The sequence below is a fragment of the Rhinatrema bivittatum genome, chromosome 5 (assembly GCF_901001135.1).
Source record: "Rhinatrema bivittatum chromosome 5, aRhiBiv1.1, whole genome shotgun sequence".
Taxonomy (NCBI): domain Eukaryota; kingdom Metazoa; phylum Chordata; class Amphibia; order Gymnophiona; family Rhinatrematidae; genus Rhinatrema; species Rhinatrema bivittatum.
In genome coordinates, this window is record NC_042619.1 from 299,201,872 (window position 1) to 299,220,568 (window position 18,697).

The window sequence follows — 18,697 nt, forward strand, 5'->3', positions numbered from 1 at the left end:
GAAATCAAGAAAAACTTGAGAAAACTGCTAACCATGAGTAAAAGTATTATTCAAGATCATGAAGATGCCACACAGGAGTCTTTGCTCCTAGGGAGAGAGAATATTGCAACTCTTTGTGCAGAGACAGGGATTTCTACATTTTTACCAGTTTGGAAGGGGCTCCTGCCCAACTAAGGGATACCTTGCCCACCCAGGGACTCTAGTTTTTCCAAGCCATGGAAGCTAGAAGTTTCCTTGACCCTGGTTTAAGACATTCCTGCACAGACACTCTTGCACAGATAGAGGAAAGAGACTGTAAAAGAATCAAACAAGACAATCCTGTGGTGCTGCATTTTACATTTATTGTGCCATAATCCACCTGTGTTTCAACAATAAAGATTATAATTTTGGACACTAACTTTGTGACTCCAGAGTGGTTTTTTGGGCACGTATAGCGCACACAGTGAAACATGTATCCCTCTTCCAGGAAACTAGAGAAAGGAAAGATGCAAGAAAAGGACATCCCTGTCACTCTGAATCTTGAAAATAGAACTCTCCCTCTACCAACGAAGGATCTCAACCTTGGCGTAAAGGGAACAATATTAGAGCTAGCCAGGAGTGAATACAGCCTGGAAGAGACATTAAAATGTGTTATGGTCCCTCCAAAGTGTAGTAAGCTCCCTGGGGTGAGGTTACAATTGGCATATATAGCAATAGATTTAACACACTTCTTTGATGTGATATTTACTACAGATACTATGCCAGGCACTGAAATGTTTTTATTTTATTTTTTTTTAACAGTACTGCCTAAGCCAGACAGAGAACCAAAACTAGCTATTTTCTATAGACCAATATCTTTGCTAAATTAGGACATAAAAATCTAAGCGAAGCTGATTGCTAATTGGTTAAAATTTGTTTTGCCAAGCTTATTCTTTCAGATCAGGCGGGGTTTGTGTATGGAAGGACATCAAGCATTAATATCAAGAAACTATTGCTAGTTTTGGGAAGATGTCATCAAGGCCTTATTCCAGACCCAATCTTGGTTAGGTTTGATGCCGAAAAAGCGTCTGACTTGAGTTTCATGGTCATTCCTGAAATGTGTTAACACTCAAAATATAGATTTCAAGGGAAAATTTATGACAGTATATATGCATTGCATTGTAATCCTATGGCTCACATTTATGCTAAAGAATGACTTGCCATGCCTTTTGCATTGAAGCGTGTCATACGTGCCCGGTTTCTCCATTTTTATTTACTCCCACCCTGGAGCCTCTAATACGTAAATCAGAAGGAGATATGAATGTTATGGGATTTAATTTGGGGAACAAAAGTTTGAAGGCTCTGCCAGTTGCAGATAACAACCTGATGCTTTTGACTAATGCTTATTGTTCATTACCAGCAGCACTTGGAATTTTTAGGGATTATGGTTCATTCTCTGGTTTTTAAGCTGAATCCTGAGAAGTCAGAAGCATTAGATATTCTAGCTACACTGCAGCATTATGGCCCAATTTTCTCAAACTGGAAAGATATTATGAAATATTTGGGTCAGTCTATTCATAAAGACCCCAAAATGTGGTATGTTTCTAATATTCCCATTATTTAGCTGGCTGATCTGTCCTCCCCATATCATTACAAGGGAGGGAGAATGCCTCTGAGAAAAATGGTTTTGATGCAAAACTGGTTATGTAGTTTACAAATGATCTCTTTAATCCTGCTCCAAAAAGATATGCATAATCTTCAGAGAATGAGTAGTCAATTTATCTGAAAGGATAAGAGGTCATGAATTTCTATTAGCAAATTAGTTTTGCCTAGAGATGAAAAGGGACTCAGTTTCCCTAATTTTAATTATTATAATATAGCATGCTTATTGAGAGCCCTGGGAGACTGGTTATTGGATACTAGTAGTTACGTTGATTGTACTTTTAAGCAACAGCTGGCTCTACTTCTGAATCTTAAATTTGTGTTACATGCTCAATTGGATAATCTCCCAGATACTCTCAAGCACTTCTGTTCAGGTTAAATCTATGCAGTTATGGTGGCGATTTATAAAGATACAAGCTGAATTTGTCCTCTTTTGGCAAAAAGGAGTTCAGCGTAAAATGCTTCCAGTATATGTAGAGACTTTGCTTAAAAAAAAAAAAAAAAAAAGGGGGGGGGGGAATCACAAGTTTATATCTTTCTACTGTCTTATTTATTGCATTTGAATGAAGATACAAACTGAAGTGTAAATATCAGTCAGTCATCTAATCAGCTATCAGTAAAGAAGTTGAAACCACCATTCTCATCATTGTGTGTTTAGTGGATGCAGAGACATTGTGTGAATTAGCAGTGCTGTGTACAAAGGATGGGGGAAGGGCTGGTCTTGCAAAAAGCTGGGTATAAGAACTATTGTTTACCCTCCCAGTAGGAATCCTAGAACAAAGCTACCTGGTGGGGAAAGTGAGAGCAGAGACATTGAAGGAGTAGTGTACAGAAAGGGTCAATCTCTTATTTTTCCCTTTCTTCTATGCGAGTTCCATTAAAAGGATCAGTCTTGCCCAGGGATTACAAAGGAAATGAAGGTGGTCACCATTAAATGTGTGTCATATAATATGTTTACATTGTGATCTTTTTTTCCTAATGTAGCATGGTATAGTTCTGTTGCCTCACATTCTTGAGCCAGGGGAGGGTGCATTTGGGGGAAGAGGGTTGAATGGGGTTGGGTTGGGTTGAGGTTTAGGAAGTTGGGATTTGAACTTGTTGAATGTACAGTGTTTAGAGAATTGTTAGTAGTTTGATTAATGTTATAATGTATGGTTTTGCTCTAAAATAAACATCTTGCACCATGGATGGTAAGTAATTTTCTCTCATTTGTTTTTAAATAAAGTTCTTAAAAAAAAAAAAAAAAACCAGCCAAGAAAAAGAACCCCCCTCCTCCTTCCACATGGCCCACCTCTGTTTTCCTGGATTGAGTGACAGTTCGTCCACGGTTCTGTCGAAGTCAGTCCGGAATTCCTCCAGGCAGCCATTATCCCCAAAGGCGCCCCACTCCATATTCACACACATCTTGCCCTCCTCCCCTTCCACCAGCTCCACGTTGTGCATTTCTTCCATATAGCAGGCATTACTGCCCGTACCTGTTTTCCAGGGAGGGGGACATAAAAAGAGGGTGCAGGGTTAGACAGGGAAAATTAATGAGGCCCCATCAATTCAGGGCTCTTATCGCTGGCATAAACTTAGAGAAATCCTTTGGCAAATATATGACCACCTCGTCATCATACATTTTTAACTCTTTTTTTTTTTTTTTTTAAATGGTAACTTCAAATAAAAATGGCTGAGTAATAGCTTGTGTTCCCAGAACTAGATGTTCTATAACGAGATCTGATGGAAAAAGGTTTCACACCAGGCAGCAAGCTCCCCCCGTACCTTGTCATGAGTTGTAAGGTGTAGAAAATGCCGGAACCTTTCATGGTCATTTCTGTATCTTGTTAAAAAGACTTTTTTTAAATTTAAAATAAGTATGCTCTTGGCAGTTTAACTATATGATAAGGTTGCATACCATAAAAGTCGGTTGTGAAAGCTGCACTAGAAATATACAGAAATGGGTCTAGCAGGAGAAGGTTAGCTCCAATAAGATGAAAACCAGTATAGTAATGACCAAACATATATATATTCTGAGGGAGATCTGGTTAATTTAAAAAACGTTTCTTTAGGGAGTGTCAGTTTTTATTTTCCATTAATTTACCATATCACCGCTGCAGCTGCGAAGTCCTGAGACAGTTGAAGAGCTAGTTATGAACTCATACCCTCAGATGATGATATAAGGCAGGAATGGGCAAACCTTTTGGTCTGAAGGCCACACTGGAGGCCATGATTGGGGAGGAAGCCAGTGGGATCGCCAGTGGGATCCAAGGACTCCTGACAAAAAGGTCAGTGTGAGGAGGCCCTGGGAGGCCAAAACACAGGAAATGGGGAATGTCTACAGACTGCAAACCTCTATCAGCTCTGACAGCTGAGTTCACTTCTGGTTGATCGTGCTCCAGCACAGATTGGAGGCCAGGGATTACTCCAACTGGCTAAACAGGCCAGATGAAGAGAGTCTGTGGGCCACCTCGGGTAGAAATAATGCCTAAATTACAGTTTTTCCAGACATAACATTAGCTGCTTCAGGTTACATTTTACTATTATAAACTCCCAAAAACTTCATACCTCCCCATCTTGGGTTCAGCAATGCAGGATATACATTGCATTCTTAGCATAAATAGAAACACAGAAAATATAAGCATATCAGGGCCACTTAATCCACCCATTTGTGCCTGCCTACTGTGCTGTCACAGCTCTTATGCAATCTGTGATTTTTTTTTGCCTTTTGTTTCTTGCAAATTTCCTTGGTGTTTATCCCATGCATGTATGCTTCAGTTCTCCTACTGCTGGAAATCTGTTCTCAAAAGTATTTTCTTGCATTACCTTTGCACCTCCTTCCCTTTAACTTCAGCATTAAAATTAAATATAGACAGGTCATTCTCCCTCTGCTTCCCGAACAGAGGAGTTCTCACCAACAATGAGTCCAACCTCACAATAAGGATCTTCGTAGCCACAGGTCATCATGGTTCCAACTGTATCGTTGACCACTGCTACAACATCAAGGTCAAACTCCTGAGGAAGAAAGACAGGGATGAGCATATCAATATGACAAAATTAATGCAATACTTGGCAATATACTGTCCAGTGCAGGGAGGAGATGTAATCATAAAATTCATAGAGGACTTTAAAGCATAATCGGGACAGTGAGCCAATATTGTCTGAAAATCATAATATCCAAGAAAACCCTAATATTCCAGCACCCATGTACAAAATTGTAAATTGCATTAAATAAATGGTTTGCTCATAGTAAGTATATCAGTATTTTGGTCCATAAGTCAGAAGACTGTAAAACATTATTCTAACAAAATGTTTGATTTTGTAATTGGGCTCCTACAATTTATGATACTCAACCTTCAAAGCTCAGCCAGCCACCTCTGTCTCCAGTCTGTTCTTATGTTTTATAAAAAAGTTCTGAACTTTGAGAGCCACAGGTAGCTTCGCTATAGAACCCCAGAATCAGCCACATGATCGGACCACTAGATTTTCTAACAAACTCACATGGCAGTTATGGTTTAAGCTCATATACCAGAGAAGTGCCATGAACTGTACAAGTACGAGTTCCTTCTTAGTCTGTTTTTAAATAATTAACCAGAGTCATCGATACATGTAAATGTGAAACTAATTAATTAATAGCTGCAGTGGCTTTCTATTCATCTCCTCAGAGCACAAAGAGTACAATTCTTAAACCAAGACTTGCAGCACCTAATAAAACAGTGAAAAAAAAAAAAAAAAAACTCAGCATAGTTGATTGGCAAAATTGACATTTGCTAATAACTGAAAATGAAGCCTCTGGGATTATTACGGTCGCCTAATTTCACAAAGCACATATTTTGATTAGCTATTCAAATGGTGAAATATTTTTTACTCTAAAAATTTCCATTTTATTTTATTTATTTAGATTTATATTCCACTTTTTGCACTTTTTCAGCACTTCAAAGTGGATTACATTCAGGTACTGTAGGAATTTCCCTATCATCCTTTTAAAAAAAAAAAAGAAGAAGAGATTTCATGATATGTAAAGAATCCATGTTGCCTCATAGAGTAAAATGACTCCTAGACAGAGATAATTTTATGACAACATTTTGCAAAAAATAATGTATCTGCCAAGATTGTGTATGTGATTAAAATATGATATAAAACTCTTATTCTTTGACAAAAATTAAATTGCTGATTACAGAATACATCATGCTGTTAAATATATTGTACAGAGCTACCGATTACAAGTCCAACTCAGAATGATATCCAAGTAGATTACCATACTGCAAAAGGTGCAACACTACAATCTCATTTAAAGAAACGTTCACAAATACAGAGGGAATATTTCTGAGAGGGAGTGGATCAGAACTAAATTCTCCTTTACTGTGAGGGAAATATCATTACATGAAGGTAATACATGCTCTCATTTATTTCGTTTCTCTAGATAGACTGATGGTGCTCTACTCAAATGCCAGGAGGGGCATATTCGGTTAGCTGGATAACTTGTCCTAATTATTCAGTGGGATAAATGTCCCACTAAATATCCCTGATTAAAGTTAAGAACATAAGATATGCGATACGGGGTCAGACCAAGGGTTCCATCCAGTCCAGCATTCTGTCTCCAACAGCGGCCAATCCAAGCAAGTACCCAAACATGAAATAGATCCCATGCTATTAATGCAGGCAACAAGCAGTGGCTATTCCCTATTATCAGCAATTTATGGACTTCTCCTCAGGAACTTATCCAAACCTTTTTTTAAACATGGCTACACTGACAAGTACATTTTCAAGGGGTTACGCGCATGGCCGGGCCTTGCAGGCGCCGCATGCATTTTCGGAAGGGCTTGGCCTTACACGTAACCCCAGTTACACGCAGAAGTGCTAGGCCCAAAGAAAGGGGCAGGCCGGGGGAGGGGCGGAGATTACTCCTTCTCAGGAAGAGCAGTAAGTAATCTAGCTGGTTAAGACTAAAATTATCTGGGAACATGTTCCCAGACAACTTTATACCTGCTCTTCGGCACATCTAGAATTCGTCCAAAAACTTATCCGGGTAACTCTTAATATTATAGTTTGCCAGATAAACTATTCCCCTAACTCTGCCCTACCCCAGTGCATCCCCAACCCTCCCCTTTCTTATTCAACTAAATCTCTAATCTGGATAAAGACTTATCTGGCTAACAGCGAGCTGAATATGCAAGGGAAATTGTCAAACCCAGCCATTAGATGGATAACTTGTGAGTTAACGAAATGGCTTTGAATATTGACCAAATAAAGTGGTTACAATGATCAGATACTAATATCAAAATACGCCCATTACCAATTAAGGCATCATGTGTAGACCGACAGGTAAGGGGGGAGACCAGGCTCTTAGACAGTTGATTTGGATGCCTTAATTGGCAATAGGTGTGCGGCACCCCTTTGGGTTAGCCACTAGATTCTTATATATGTTAACCAGCTAGAGGGAATACCAGGTTTCTGCGCCTCCTCTAGAGGCAGCTTGAGTGGTGGACCCTGCTTATAGCTAGAGAATGAGAGAAGGGAAGGCGTGGTCTTTTAGTTTGGCTCCTGAAGAAGAAAGAGCTCTGTTAGCTTCTGTTGCCTAAGACGATAACTTTTAAACAGGTGCGCGGGCGCACACATGAGCACATTTGTCAGCCCTGGGCCAGGGACGTGGTCATTTTATAACATACACGCGTGCATGTTATAAAATAAGACTGACCGCGTGCACACGTGCGCCCAATTTGAAGTGGGCGCGCGTCTGTGCACGCAAAAGCCACTTCTACTATACAAGTGGGGGGATTTAGTAGACACGTGCCGATGCCATTTCCAGTTTTCCCAGTTTGTTCCCAAATCTCCCTAATGTAATAGCTTCCCATTTCCCCTGTTAGCCCCCTACCTTTAAAACCCCGCCAATCTATTTTTCTTCATTTTATTACTTACACGGCCTCCTTAAAAGTTGAAATCCAGGAATACCCACGCACTGCCCCGCCCCCTTTTTTTGGAAGTTTTCATTTGTGCTCATACACGGGTACCTTTTAAAATCCGCTCAGAGGGCGCTGGCCAGACATATTCGCGTATCTCCTGATTATGGCACACGCTGGGCTTTTAAAATTCACCATTAAGTGAGGCCTATACCCCTCTCTCTTTAGGTGAAATCCCCGCCAGGCGTTGCCTGCCAGTGCAGGTCCTCCCTGAAGTTAAGAGAGACATTGATTGAGAGTTTTGACGTAAAGATTTTTGTGACTGGAGGTGAAAACCTGCAGCTTTTTGGAGGAGATGACAACCCTCCAGATCCAGAGTCCAGGAAACTGAAGATCTGTAGACTTCCAGCTAAGAAAAAGGGGATAAAAGTGACAGTGCTCACTCCAGAGAAGATTTTTGTCTGTTAAAGAAAGTTGATCAGGCTTCTGGTGTTTAAGGAGGTTCTTTTTGCCATCCCTCCTCCTCATTTGGGGCAGGGGCTGTATCAGCTGAGCCCTGCAGTGAAATCTGGACCTTTTCTGCTTGGAAGTAGATCATTTAAAACAAATCGAAGAAAATTCTTTTTCACTCAGTGCATAATTAAGCTCTGGAATTAAATGCCAGAGGATGTGATTTCGGTAGTTAGTGTTACTGGTTTAAAAAAGGTTTGGATAAGTTGCTCGATGAAAAATCCATAAACTGCTATTAATTAATAAGCAATAGTAGCTTGTGATCTATCTACTGTTTGGGTACTTGCCAGGTTCTTATGGCCTGGATTGGCCACTGTTGGAAATAGGATGCTGGGCTTTATGGACCCTTGGTCTGACCCAGTATGTAAAATTTCTTATGAAGGTCAGATCCTTACAAAAAAAAAAAAAAGCAGACACATCAGAAGACCCTCCACAGGATCTTCCTCTCCATTGGGACACAGGTGCAGACTGGGTAAACATTTCAGATCAACAGTGGTCTCAGGTAGATCTGTTCTTTACTGTAAGGTGACCTTGTGCAGAATATGATTTCTCTCAAGAAGCTGGATTTGCTGGACACTCAGGGAAGAAATGTTAGGAATTCCTCAAGGAATCCAAATGTATAACTCACACATAGAGAAGGGACACACATCTGTTCTTCTGTTTATTGCATTTGGACATAGATTACATTTTAAAATAATCAGTAAAATCTTTATTTTTACACCCAGTCCTGTGTCCTGCTTCATCTGTCCCAGCCAAGCATCAACACCACACCAATTCAATACACACAGATAAAGAATTAACCTCACCACCTGGGCCACAAGCTATAGCTTCCTCCCACAAAAAGAACTCATCTATGGAATAGCAGCATCAGGAGGGGATAAGTGACAAGCAAGACAGCCCCCTAAAGAAAGAAATTCATGTGTACCCTTGGAGAATATGCCCCTCCAAAGAAAAGTTACAGGTGTATTTGAATATTGACCTCTAGAATTTTGCCATTATACGCACTGAAAACCACAAACATTCATTCCCATGTTGAACTGGTGGGTTGTGAGGAATGATATCCCAACAGAACTGTGTTGCAAGAAGTTTCTTAGACTAAGAGTAGATGAGTGTGTGTTGTTCTGGGCTATATTGTACAATGTATCTGAGAAATGCAGATAAACTGAAATGTGATGCATGGACAGATAACACAATATCATTCAGTGTTACAGTGCCATCACTTTCGAGACTTACCTCTCTCCTGTGGATAGCCTCTTTCAACAGGTTCACCACATCTTCCCCTTCACAGCCAGTGGCTTGAAAGCCTTTGGTCCATTTCAAGAGTATGCCCTGACAAAGATATAGGGAGGGAGATGATGGGCTGAGGCTCCTTTCATCATACTCAGATACTGACCCATTTCAAACCTGAGCCAAAGATTTACAGGGGAAAGCATTTGCATTTCTGATAGACTCCAGCCTCTTCTCCAAGTTTTCCCTCTTTTGCTACCTACGTTCCTATCAACATGCCTACAATGGGGGGGGGGGGGGGGTTGAGGGGAGTTATCTTCAGAGACAGCTGAGCTGTTTGTCACTCAGTACAGCATCTGGAAAATGCATGGATTCGTGCTGTGGGGGATACGATTTACCTGTAAGGCCCAGGAGGAATCACACTCAGTATCTTAACAAAAAAAACACCCAATCCACACAAAGGCCTGTGTTCTGAAACAAAGAAAACTGTACTACAATTTTAAAATTGCTCCAATACAAAAAACAAAACAAAACAAGAACAGGGACAAAAACAATAAATGGAAGGTTCTGCAACACAATGCTGGATAGCACAGAGTGTCAGCAAGCCTGATGGTGGGCCCTAAAATATATGGGCCACTCAGTCTAATCAGTCATTCACTCAAAAAAAAAAAATAAAGACAGATAAAATGAAAAGCCAAGGATTGGATAGTCACAGAAAGAACTGTTAAAGGGCCCAAACCAGACAATGACCGTGGCTTCACAAACAAGCACTTCCTCAGGGGTTCGTTAATTGGAGCTTGAAAATGAAGCCAAGCTGTGTGAAGTTAACATTGCTCACTTTCAAAATGGATGTGACAGTCTCATAAGAATTTCCATTCATTAAAAATGTAATTTTCCACATGCTTGTGGTGTCTATTTTTTCTTCAGGATGAAAGATTGATAAGACCGGGAGGCCCATATATTTTAGGGCCCACCATCAGGCTTGCCGATGCCCTTTGCTATCCAGCACGGTTTTGCAGAACCTTCCATTTATTGGGGGTTTTTTTGTCCCTGTTCTAGTTTTGGCGTTAGCTCAGGGGACTTTTTTGGGCTCTTTGTTGTGTTGTGATTATCCAATACAAAAAAGCCACACAGCTGACAATTCTTCACAAAGCAGAAGACACAAAATGGAACAGTCCTTCTCTAGCTCATAGTTACCACATTCAATTCCCTCATGCACACTGAATGTTATAGTGGCAAAAAAATGAATCTTCCCTTAACTCCAAATAGTCTCTTTCCTCAGAAATCCCTTAGGATTCAGGGATTCCTCTTACTAATGAACATAAAACAAATACTTGGTGGTACATTCAGTCTTCCAAGTAAATCTTCTCTTCCCTTTAATAGTTTGGGTAAGAAACCTCTAAGAGCCTTTGGCTGGAACTTCTAAAATTCCTTTCCACCCCGATGAGAAACTGGACAGGAAACAAGATCACCAACCTTCTCCTATCCTGAAGCCCAGATAACAATCCCTTGCTCTCCAAAATCTCTGGTTGGCAACTCCCCAAATGCCTCAATGAGTCACCTTTTATAGGCTTGGACCACTAGACCCACCCTTTAAGGGATGGATCCTCCTGCCACTCCTCAATGACCACTGCTCCCCCTTGGAATCTCCCACTGCTGAATGTTTCCTCACTTTAAAAGTATAAATGGGACTTAGTCAGCCCTATGTGTCTAAGCCATGTTTCAGCATATTTGTCAAAGGAGCTGCTCACATTTTAATTTTAGAAAGAGAACACGATTATATAAATCAACTAATTGTATCAAATAATTAAGTAGATAGTTTAACAAATGGTCCTAAGTCACACAAGCTGATTTTTTTTTTTAAGTTCTTATGAAGATAATGTTGGAAAGTACCTGGGGATATGGATAGTATTCAAGCTAAGGGGAGGTATGGTTGGATTAATGGTAAAATAAGCAAATAGAAAATCAGCAACTATGGATAGATTCCAGAGAGTAAGGATACAAATCTTACCTCATCAAGATTGCTCTGATGGCAAGGGAAGGAGAAAGTGAAACCAAGAGGAAGTGACACACCCTTCATCCCCATATATTCCAGGAAATCAGCAATGCAATGCACAATGTGGTCGAACAACTGAAAATGCAACAGAAAAAACCTAAAGGTCAATGCAAAATCTCTGCTTTATAGCTCGTAGGGTAACTTCACAGTATTTTTTTGTTATTGTTTTTCTTTTACAATGTGGATTTTTTTAAACAGCAAATCAGAACACAAAAAAAAACTGGAATCTGAATTTTATGACTGTAGAAGACTAACTAAATATGTCTCTCAGATTCAGTATATCATTTACAAGCTGCTGACCTCTCCACATTCGACAGCCTGGGCAATTCTCGTTGCTTTATGTCACACAGCGGTGGCCATTCACATGGTACCACTAACCCACCTTCATATCTGTTACTTGCAGGGATTCTGTGCTTTCAATGGGATCATTTATAGCAGGGGTCAGGAACCTATGGCTCGGGAGCCAGATATGGCTCTTTTGATGGCTGCATCTGGCTCGCAGACCAATCTTTAATAAAAAAAAAGTAAAAACCTAACAAAATCCCCCACCCTCCTGATGCCCCCCCAAGACCTCCAAAATTAATTTACTACAACCCCCACCCTCCTGAACCCCCAAGACCTGCCAAAAGTCCCTGGTGGTCCAGCGGGGATCCAGGAGCGGTCCGGGAGGGATCTCCTGGACTTGGGCTGTCGGCTGCCAGTAGTCAAAATGGCGCCGACGGCCCTTTGCCCTCACTATGTCACTGGGATCGACCAATGGCGGTGGTAGCCCCTGTGACATAGTAAGGGCAAAGGGTCGTCGGCTGCCAGTAATCAAAATGGCGTCGACGGCCCTTTGCCCTTACTATGTCACAGGGGCTACCGCCGCCATTGGTCAACCCCAGTGACATAGTGAGGGCAAAGGGCCGTCGGCGCCATTTTGACTACTGGCAGCCGACAGCCCAAGTCCAGGAGATCGCTCCCGGACCCCCCACTGGACCACCAGGGACTTTTGGCAGGTCTTGGGGGGGGGGGTTGTAGTAAATTAATTTGGCAGGTCTTGGGGATGTCAGGAGGGTGGGGGGTTGTATTTAGTATGGCTCTCATAGAATTACATTTTAAAATATGTGGCGTTCATGGCTCTCAGCCAAAAAGTTTCCCGACCCCTGATTTATAGCAGATTTCCAGAGAAATGAAACGGGAATTGCACTAGTGGTCGAACTTGCACATGCAACCAGATGGAGCTCCACTTCGGGCTTTCCCCCATCAGGTAACCCTAGTGATGGACACCTTCTCAAAGGGATAGGGTATCCACACAGGATCCTATCGGAACCAGGGCACTTGGTCTCTTGAGGAAAGCCACTTTCAGATCAATCTTCTGGAACTAAGAGCAATCAGATATGCTTTGACGACATTCATCCATATTCTTCAAGGAAATTATACTTTGATTAAAATTGACAACCAAGTTGCCATGTTTATATCATAAAACAAGGAGGCACAGGTCATGGATTCTCTGCCAGGAAGAGTTAAGGATTTGGCAGAGGGCTACCATCAGAGCAGTTCATCCACATGAATGATCTCTAAAACAATCAGCAGTTGACAAACTTTTAGACTTATGGGGGTTTACCATCAGTTGACCTATCCACGTCAAAGCAGAATAGAAAACTCAACCAATTTTGCTCACTTCTACCTAGCAATCTCAGGTTAACTCAGGATGCTTTTCTGATCGATTAAGGAACAAACCTCATGTATGCTTTTCCTCCGATTACACTTATTGCGAAAACAGAATAAAAGCTGCTGGAAGACCATTTCACTTGATCGTCATAGCTCCAATATGGTCCAGACAGATGTGGTTTACAGATCTCATGCAACTTTCCAACAGTTCCCCTATACATCTGGGGATAGACCCTGGCTTGCCAGCTTGGTATGAAGGAATGCTATATCATTCGAACTTTCCATCCTTCAACCTGATAGCTTGGTTGTTGAACACTCAATCGCTGGTTTCTCTTTGCCCAGAAACATTGAAGACCTAGTGGTTTCAGCTAGGAAGCCCTCAACTACAATAAACTATGCCTTTAAATAAAAAAATATTTCACAAGTTTCCATCAGAATGTCTTGGATCCATTTTCTTGCAAGCTCAGGTATTTACTAACATACTTGTTCTTCCTTTCTGACACAGGCCTCATTACATCCTCAGCTCAGATCTCTAGTGGCTTACCAGGTTATGGCAGACAGTAAACCCATCTCTACTCATCCAGTGGTATCGAGATTTATGAAAGGTCTATGTAAATTCAGATACGCAGTTTTGCATAACCTGTTCTCACAGTAGTCTTCTCTCCACAGTGGAGTCTGGGGTTTTTACTCAGTAAATGCTGTATTGGGACTCCCCACATGTCACGGCTAATTCAGCCTGCTTATCGATAGAAAAATCAAGGTTGCTTATCGTGTATGGTGTTTCCATAGATTACAGGATGAATTAACCATCCTAATTACCCTTCTGCCTCCCTGAAGAGTCAATTACCTGGCTAGATTAAGATCTGTTATCAATTAAACATGCACACGAGGCAACACACACATGGGAACTCCCGCACATGCTTAGTACAGTTAAAAGCTCTACTAGCTAGGAGAGATGAGTCTGGTACCGCTAATTGTCACTCACATCATGGCTAATTAATCCTGCCAGCTATGGAAAGCAGTGTTTATGGTAAGCAAACTTGCTTTTCATTATTTAGTGAAAGTGAAAAATCCTGCTCCTCCATCTTGTTTTACATTACCTGAGTAGGAAATAGGAGAAGATGACAATTGTTTAAGCAAAGTCAGGGTATATTAAAGACAAAAAGAAAGTACCTAAATATGGAGTCAAAACATTAGTGGCCATATTCAATTCCAACCTTGCTCACCTCCTCTCCAGTCCCCTGCATGATGTCTTGGGATATAGAGTAGATTTTGTGATGCATCTCTACGCCGCGTCTCATTCCATTTCGCACACGGACCAGCAGCACTCTAAAGTTGGTGCCCCCAAGATCCAGAGCCAGAAAGTCTCCTTTTTCTGAAACCCAATACAAGGGCATTAGGGATAAACAAGCCAGTTCAGATCAGGTTCAAACCTTCTTGGGTGGTAGTGGGAGATTTTAGTTATAGCTCAATAAAAACACTTTTTGAAACAATAGTATTACCTTAGTTGATATATGTTCTATGTTGTATTGCCATATTTTCAATATGTGGATATTGAGAGCCTTTTTATGATATAATGTAACCAAACCATTTTGGCAACTGTTAGCATGTACTATAGTACGCATTCACCTATCTTAAATTTATGTGCCTACATGTAAACCGTTGCAATGGTATAGAAAAGATTTAAAATAAACAAATAAAAAAAATAAATATTTACCTTTAAAAAAAAAAAGTTTTCCAAACTTTGTTGGGCGCATCAGGTAATATTTTCTTTTGTTCTGCATCACTTTTGTGTGTGTGTGTGTGAGGGGGGGGGGGTTCATGTTTTCTGATCATTTTCTTTACTTTTTATCTCCTCTCTGTTCCTTATCTTAAGAATCTCTTGAATTTTGGGGAAGTTGATATTTACAGAACTTGAAAAGCCATCTAATTTACTTAGATTCGCAACCAATTTTAGCAGAGCTCCAGAAAAAACCCTCTCTCTGACATGGTCTCAGCACCCCTCTACCCCCTTCCTTCCTCCTCACCCCCATTCTCTGACAACAGTCCTTGCCCCTCCATCTTGCCAAGGTATAGTCTCCCTTCTTACCTATGCCATCTTATTTATCCTCTCTCATTGTTTTGAAACTAGTATCGAAGCAGGGTGATTTTGTCAGAGATAAATAAAATTCCATATTCCTTCTTTCCCCTTTAAGATCAGTTAAAAGCTGGTATGTTTGTGCAAGGCACCCTCTAGTTTATTTATTCTCTTTTTACAGGGGAGGGAGGATGGTTAGTCTCTTCCTGCTCATTTGGGCTTTTAGCTCAGTTGGAACAGTGAACATAAGAACTGGCATACTGGAATAGACTTAAGAGTCAAACCAAGTATCCTGTTTCCAACAGTGACCAACCCAGGTCACAAGTACCTGGCAAGACACCAAACAGTAAATAGATCCCATGCTGATATCTCGCAGTGATAAGTAGTGGCTATTTTAATTAAACTTCTCTTTCAGGAACTTGTCCAAACTTTTTTTAAACCCAGCTACACTAATGGCCTTAAACACATCCTCTGCTACCTACTAAGAACCTAAGAATATAGAAGTCAACATTAAAAAGCCATTTAGATAGGATAACAAGTTTACCAGTCTAAATGGCAAGGTTTGGTGATATTCAGCCAGTTATCCAGCTGTTATAACCGGATAAATCATTATTCAGCTAAAATTTACCTGGATAAAAAAGGAGTGTTGTGTTCTGGGGGCATTTCGGGACATGACAAAGTTATCTGGCTAACTCAGTTCATTTTCAATTATTACCGGCTAAGGGGGTAATTTTTAAATCGCGTTAGGGCCCCAACACCAGAACGCATGCAATAAATAATGCATTGTGAGATGCGTATGCAAATTTTAAAAAATTAGTGAAGTGGGAGGAGTTTGGGCAGAGTAAATAAAAATGAGCATTGCTTAAAGCTGCATGCAATATTTTCCCAGCGTTATGCCTGAGACAGCTGAATTTATTGCAAATCCCGTTTCAGGTGAGAGTGAGAGAAAGAAAGTCAGTCAACTTTTTATACCATTGTAAGAGGGGGCATTCTGAACTCGGGGTGAGGTTTTGGTGGTGGTGGGCTAGGTTTTGGGGGCAGTTTTACACACACAGTTAGAAGGTATGAACAGCACAGTTACCATCAGTAAAGATTTTATGTGATTTGGAGTGATGAAAGGTACACAAAGATGAGATTTGTACATTGTACTCTCGACCTAACTTGATGCACTTTCTACCTAGCTCTTATCAAGTAAGGTAGAGAGTACATTGTACAAATCTCATCTTTGTGCATCTTTCATCACTCCAAATCTTCACTGATGTCTATTGTGATGTTCATACCTCTAACTTTGCATGTAAAACTGTCCTCCAAAACCTAGCCCACCACCAAAATCTCACCCTGAGTTACTAGTTGCTCCACTTACAGTGGTATAAATAGTTTAGTTATAGGAGAGCCTTATAAAGAGTCTCTCTCTCTCTCTCTCTGTAAAAAGCTATACGATGCAGTACCAGGAAAATTACCCTACCCACGGGCACTATTTTTTGCAAATTTTATAGCAAAATGATAAATCTAGGCCTAAGTTAGCTGGATAACTTTACACATAACTGGCTATACTGAAAAGAATATAACCAGTTAAGTAGCATTTCTATTAAAAAAAAAAAAAAAAAAAAAAAAGGGAACACACATCGCAGGCCTACAAGCTGAAACCTGTCCCCTTCCTCCCTCCCACCCAAGCTCCAAAGGCCCTGCTGCCCCCTCCCCAAAGTGCTCCATTTTTAGGGTGTAAAAAATATATTTTGCCATTTATTCCCCTCACACTCCCCCACCTGCTTCCGCTTCCCATTGCCATCCTATCAGCCACCCTCCCCTAACCCTTTACCTTCTACTTCTTCCCCCACCAGTACATAACAAAAAAAAGGTATTTCATCACCCTACAGACCTCTACCATATACCCCCTCAGCTGTGCCCTCTCCAAGCTGAGAAGATCCAACCTTCCCCCTTAAGAGGAGAGCCGCTCCATCCCAGTCTCCCCTCTCTGCACCCTCTTCAGATATGGCGACCAGAATTGCACATTGAACTCCAGGTCATCCTCACCACTGATTGACACAAAGGCATCCTGATACTAGCCGCCCTATTCCCCATTTCCTTCCTAATAATTACCACACTCCCCTTGCCCCCCCCCGACCGCTTGCTGTGGCTGGGATCTGGCACCATGAGCCTTCATTCACAATTGCCAAAGGTTTCCCACCTCATTTGTATAGCTCTACCAATTCATCTTGCCTGATTATAGTGCAATCTTCAACTGGGGGCCATGAGGCAGGGCTCTTTCCGGAACCCTGCAATTGTGAGCTCTAAATCCAACTATTAAATCTCAGCACTGAATGAGGACCGGGGCTCCATCCCCACCATGGACTGAAAATGCTGCCTCGGCATTCTCAACCTAGGCTGGCCTTGGAAGCTGAAGACCTAATCTAAGAATTAAACAGAGGTCCCATGGCACTGCCAGTCATCCGCTGAGCTGGCTCTGTGTCTGTCTATTCATTCTAACCTGTTCCATCAGGCGTAGCACGTACGTAGGTAGGCAGCATCTTGACAGTGGCGCTGGAATGAGACTCCTTCCCAAGCCCCCGTTCCATTTCCATCTTCAGTTTCTTTTTCACTGCCAGAAGCTGCTCAAAGTTTAGCTTGAGGGTCTCCAGCGTCTCCTGCCTCGTCTCTTGCTGGGCGGCCAACCTGTAGGCAACTGCAGTAATCATGGCGGCCCCTTTCCCGCTTCCATCCTCTGAACGGATGAACCTGGTGTCACAGCCTGGTGCTAGGCGCCGCACAGTCTTGTGGAGACGCTTAGCAAAGCTGCAGAAAAAAAAGAAACAGGGTGGTGAGAGATGGGAGAGTCTATTTAGGACTTCCTTCTTCCAGACAATTAACACCTGAATGCATATAGGGAAAAATAACCCATGCTATAATTACACAATGTTGGGTTCCATATTAGGTGCTACAACCCAAGAAAGAGATCTAGGTGTCATAGTGGATAACACATTGAAATCATCGGTTCAGTGTGCTGCGGCAGTCAAAAAAGCAAACAGAATGTTGGGAATTATTAGAAAAGGAATGATGAATAAAACGGAAAATGTCATAATGCCTCTGTATCACTCCATGGTGAGACTGCACCTTGAATACTGTGTACAATTCTGGTCACCGCATCTCAAAAAAGATATAATTGCGATGGAGAAGGTACAGAGAAGGGCAACCAAAATGATAAGGGGAATGGAACAGCTCCCCTATGAGGAAAGACTAAAGAGGTTAGGACTTTTCAGCTTAGAGAAGAGACTACTGAGGGGGGATATGATAGAGATGTTTAAAATCATGAGAGGTCTAGAACGGGTAGATGTGAATCGGTTATTTACTCTTTCGGATAGTAGAAAGACTAGGGGGCACTCCATGAAGTTAGCATGGGGCACATTTAAAACTAATCAGAGAAAGTTCTTTTTTACTCAAACGCACAATTAAACTCTGGAGTTGTTGCCAGAGGATGTGGTTAGTGCAGTTAGTATAGCTGTGTTTAAAAAAGGATTGGATAAGTTCTTGGAGGAGAAGTCCATTACCTGCTATTAAGTTCACTTAGAGAATAGCCACTGCCATTAGTAATGGTTACATGGAATAGACTTAGTTTTTGGGTACTTGCCAGGTTCTTATGGCCTGGATTGGCCACTGTTGGAAACAGGATGCTGGGCT

General features: G+C 41.4%; 1 protein-coding gene across 1 annotated transcript in view; it reads right to left on the bottom strand.

The window, feature by feature from the left end:
* Positions 1-18,697, bottom strand: part of LOC115092831 (hexokinase-2) — a gene marked incomplete in the record, with an annotated part of 149,332 nt that overhangs the window by 20,582 nt on the left and 110,053 nt on the right. Inside the window, 6 exon segments of the mRNA XM_029604163.1 lie at positions 2,912-3,095; positions 4,515-4,614; positions 9,243-9,338; positions 11,248-11,367; positions 14,172-14,320; positions 17,511-17,815. Coding sequence (XP_029460023.1) covers positions 2,912-3,095; positions 4,515-4,614; positions 9,243-9,338; positions 11,248-11,367; positions 14,172-14,320; positions 17,511-17,815 — 954 coding nt within the window.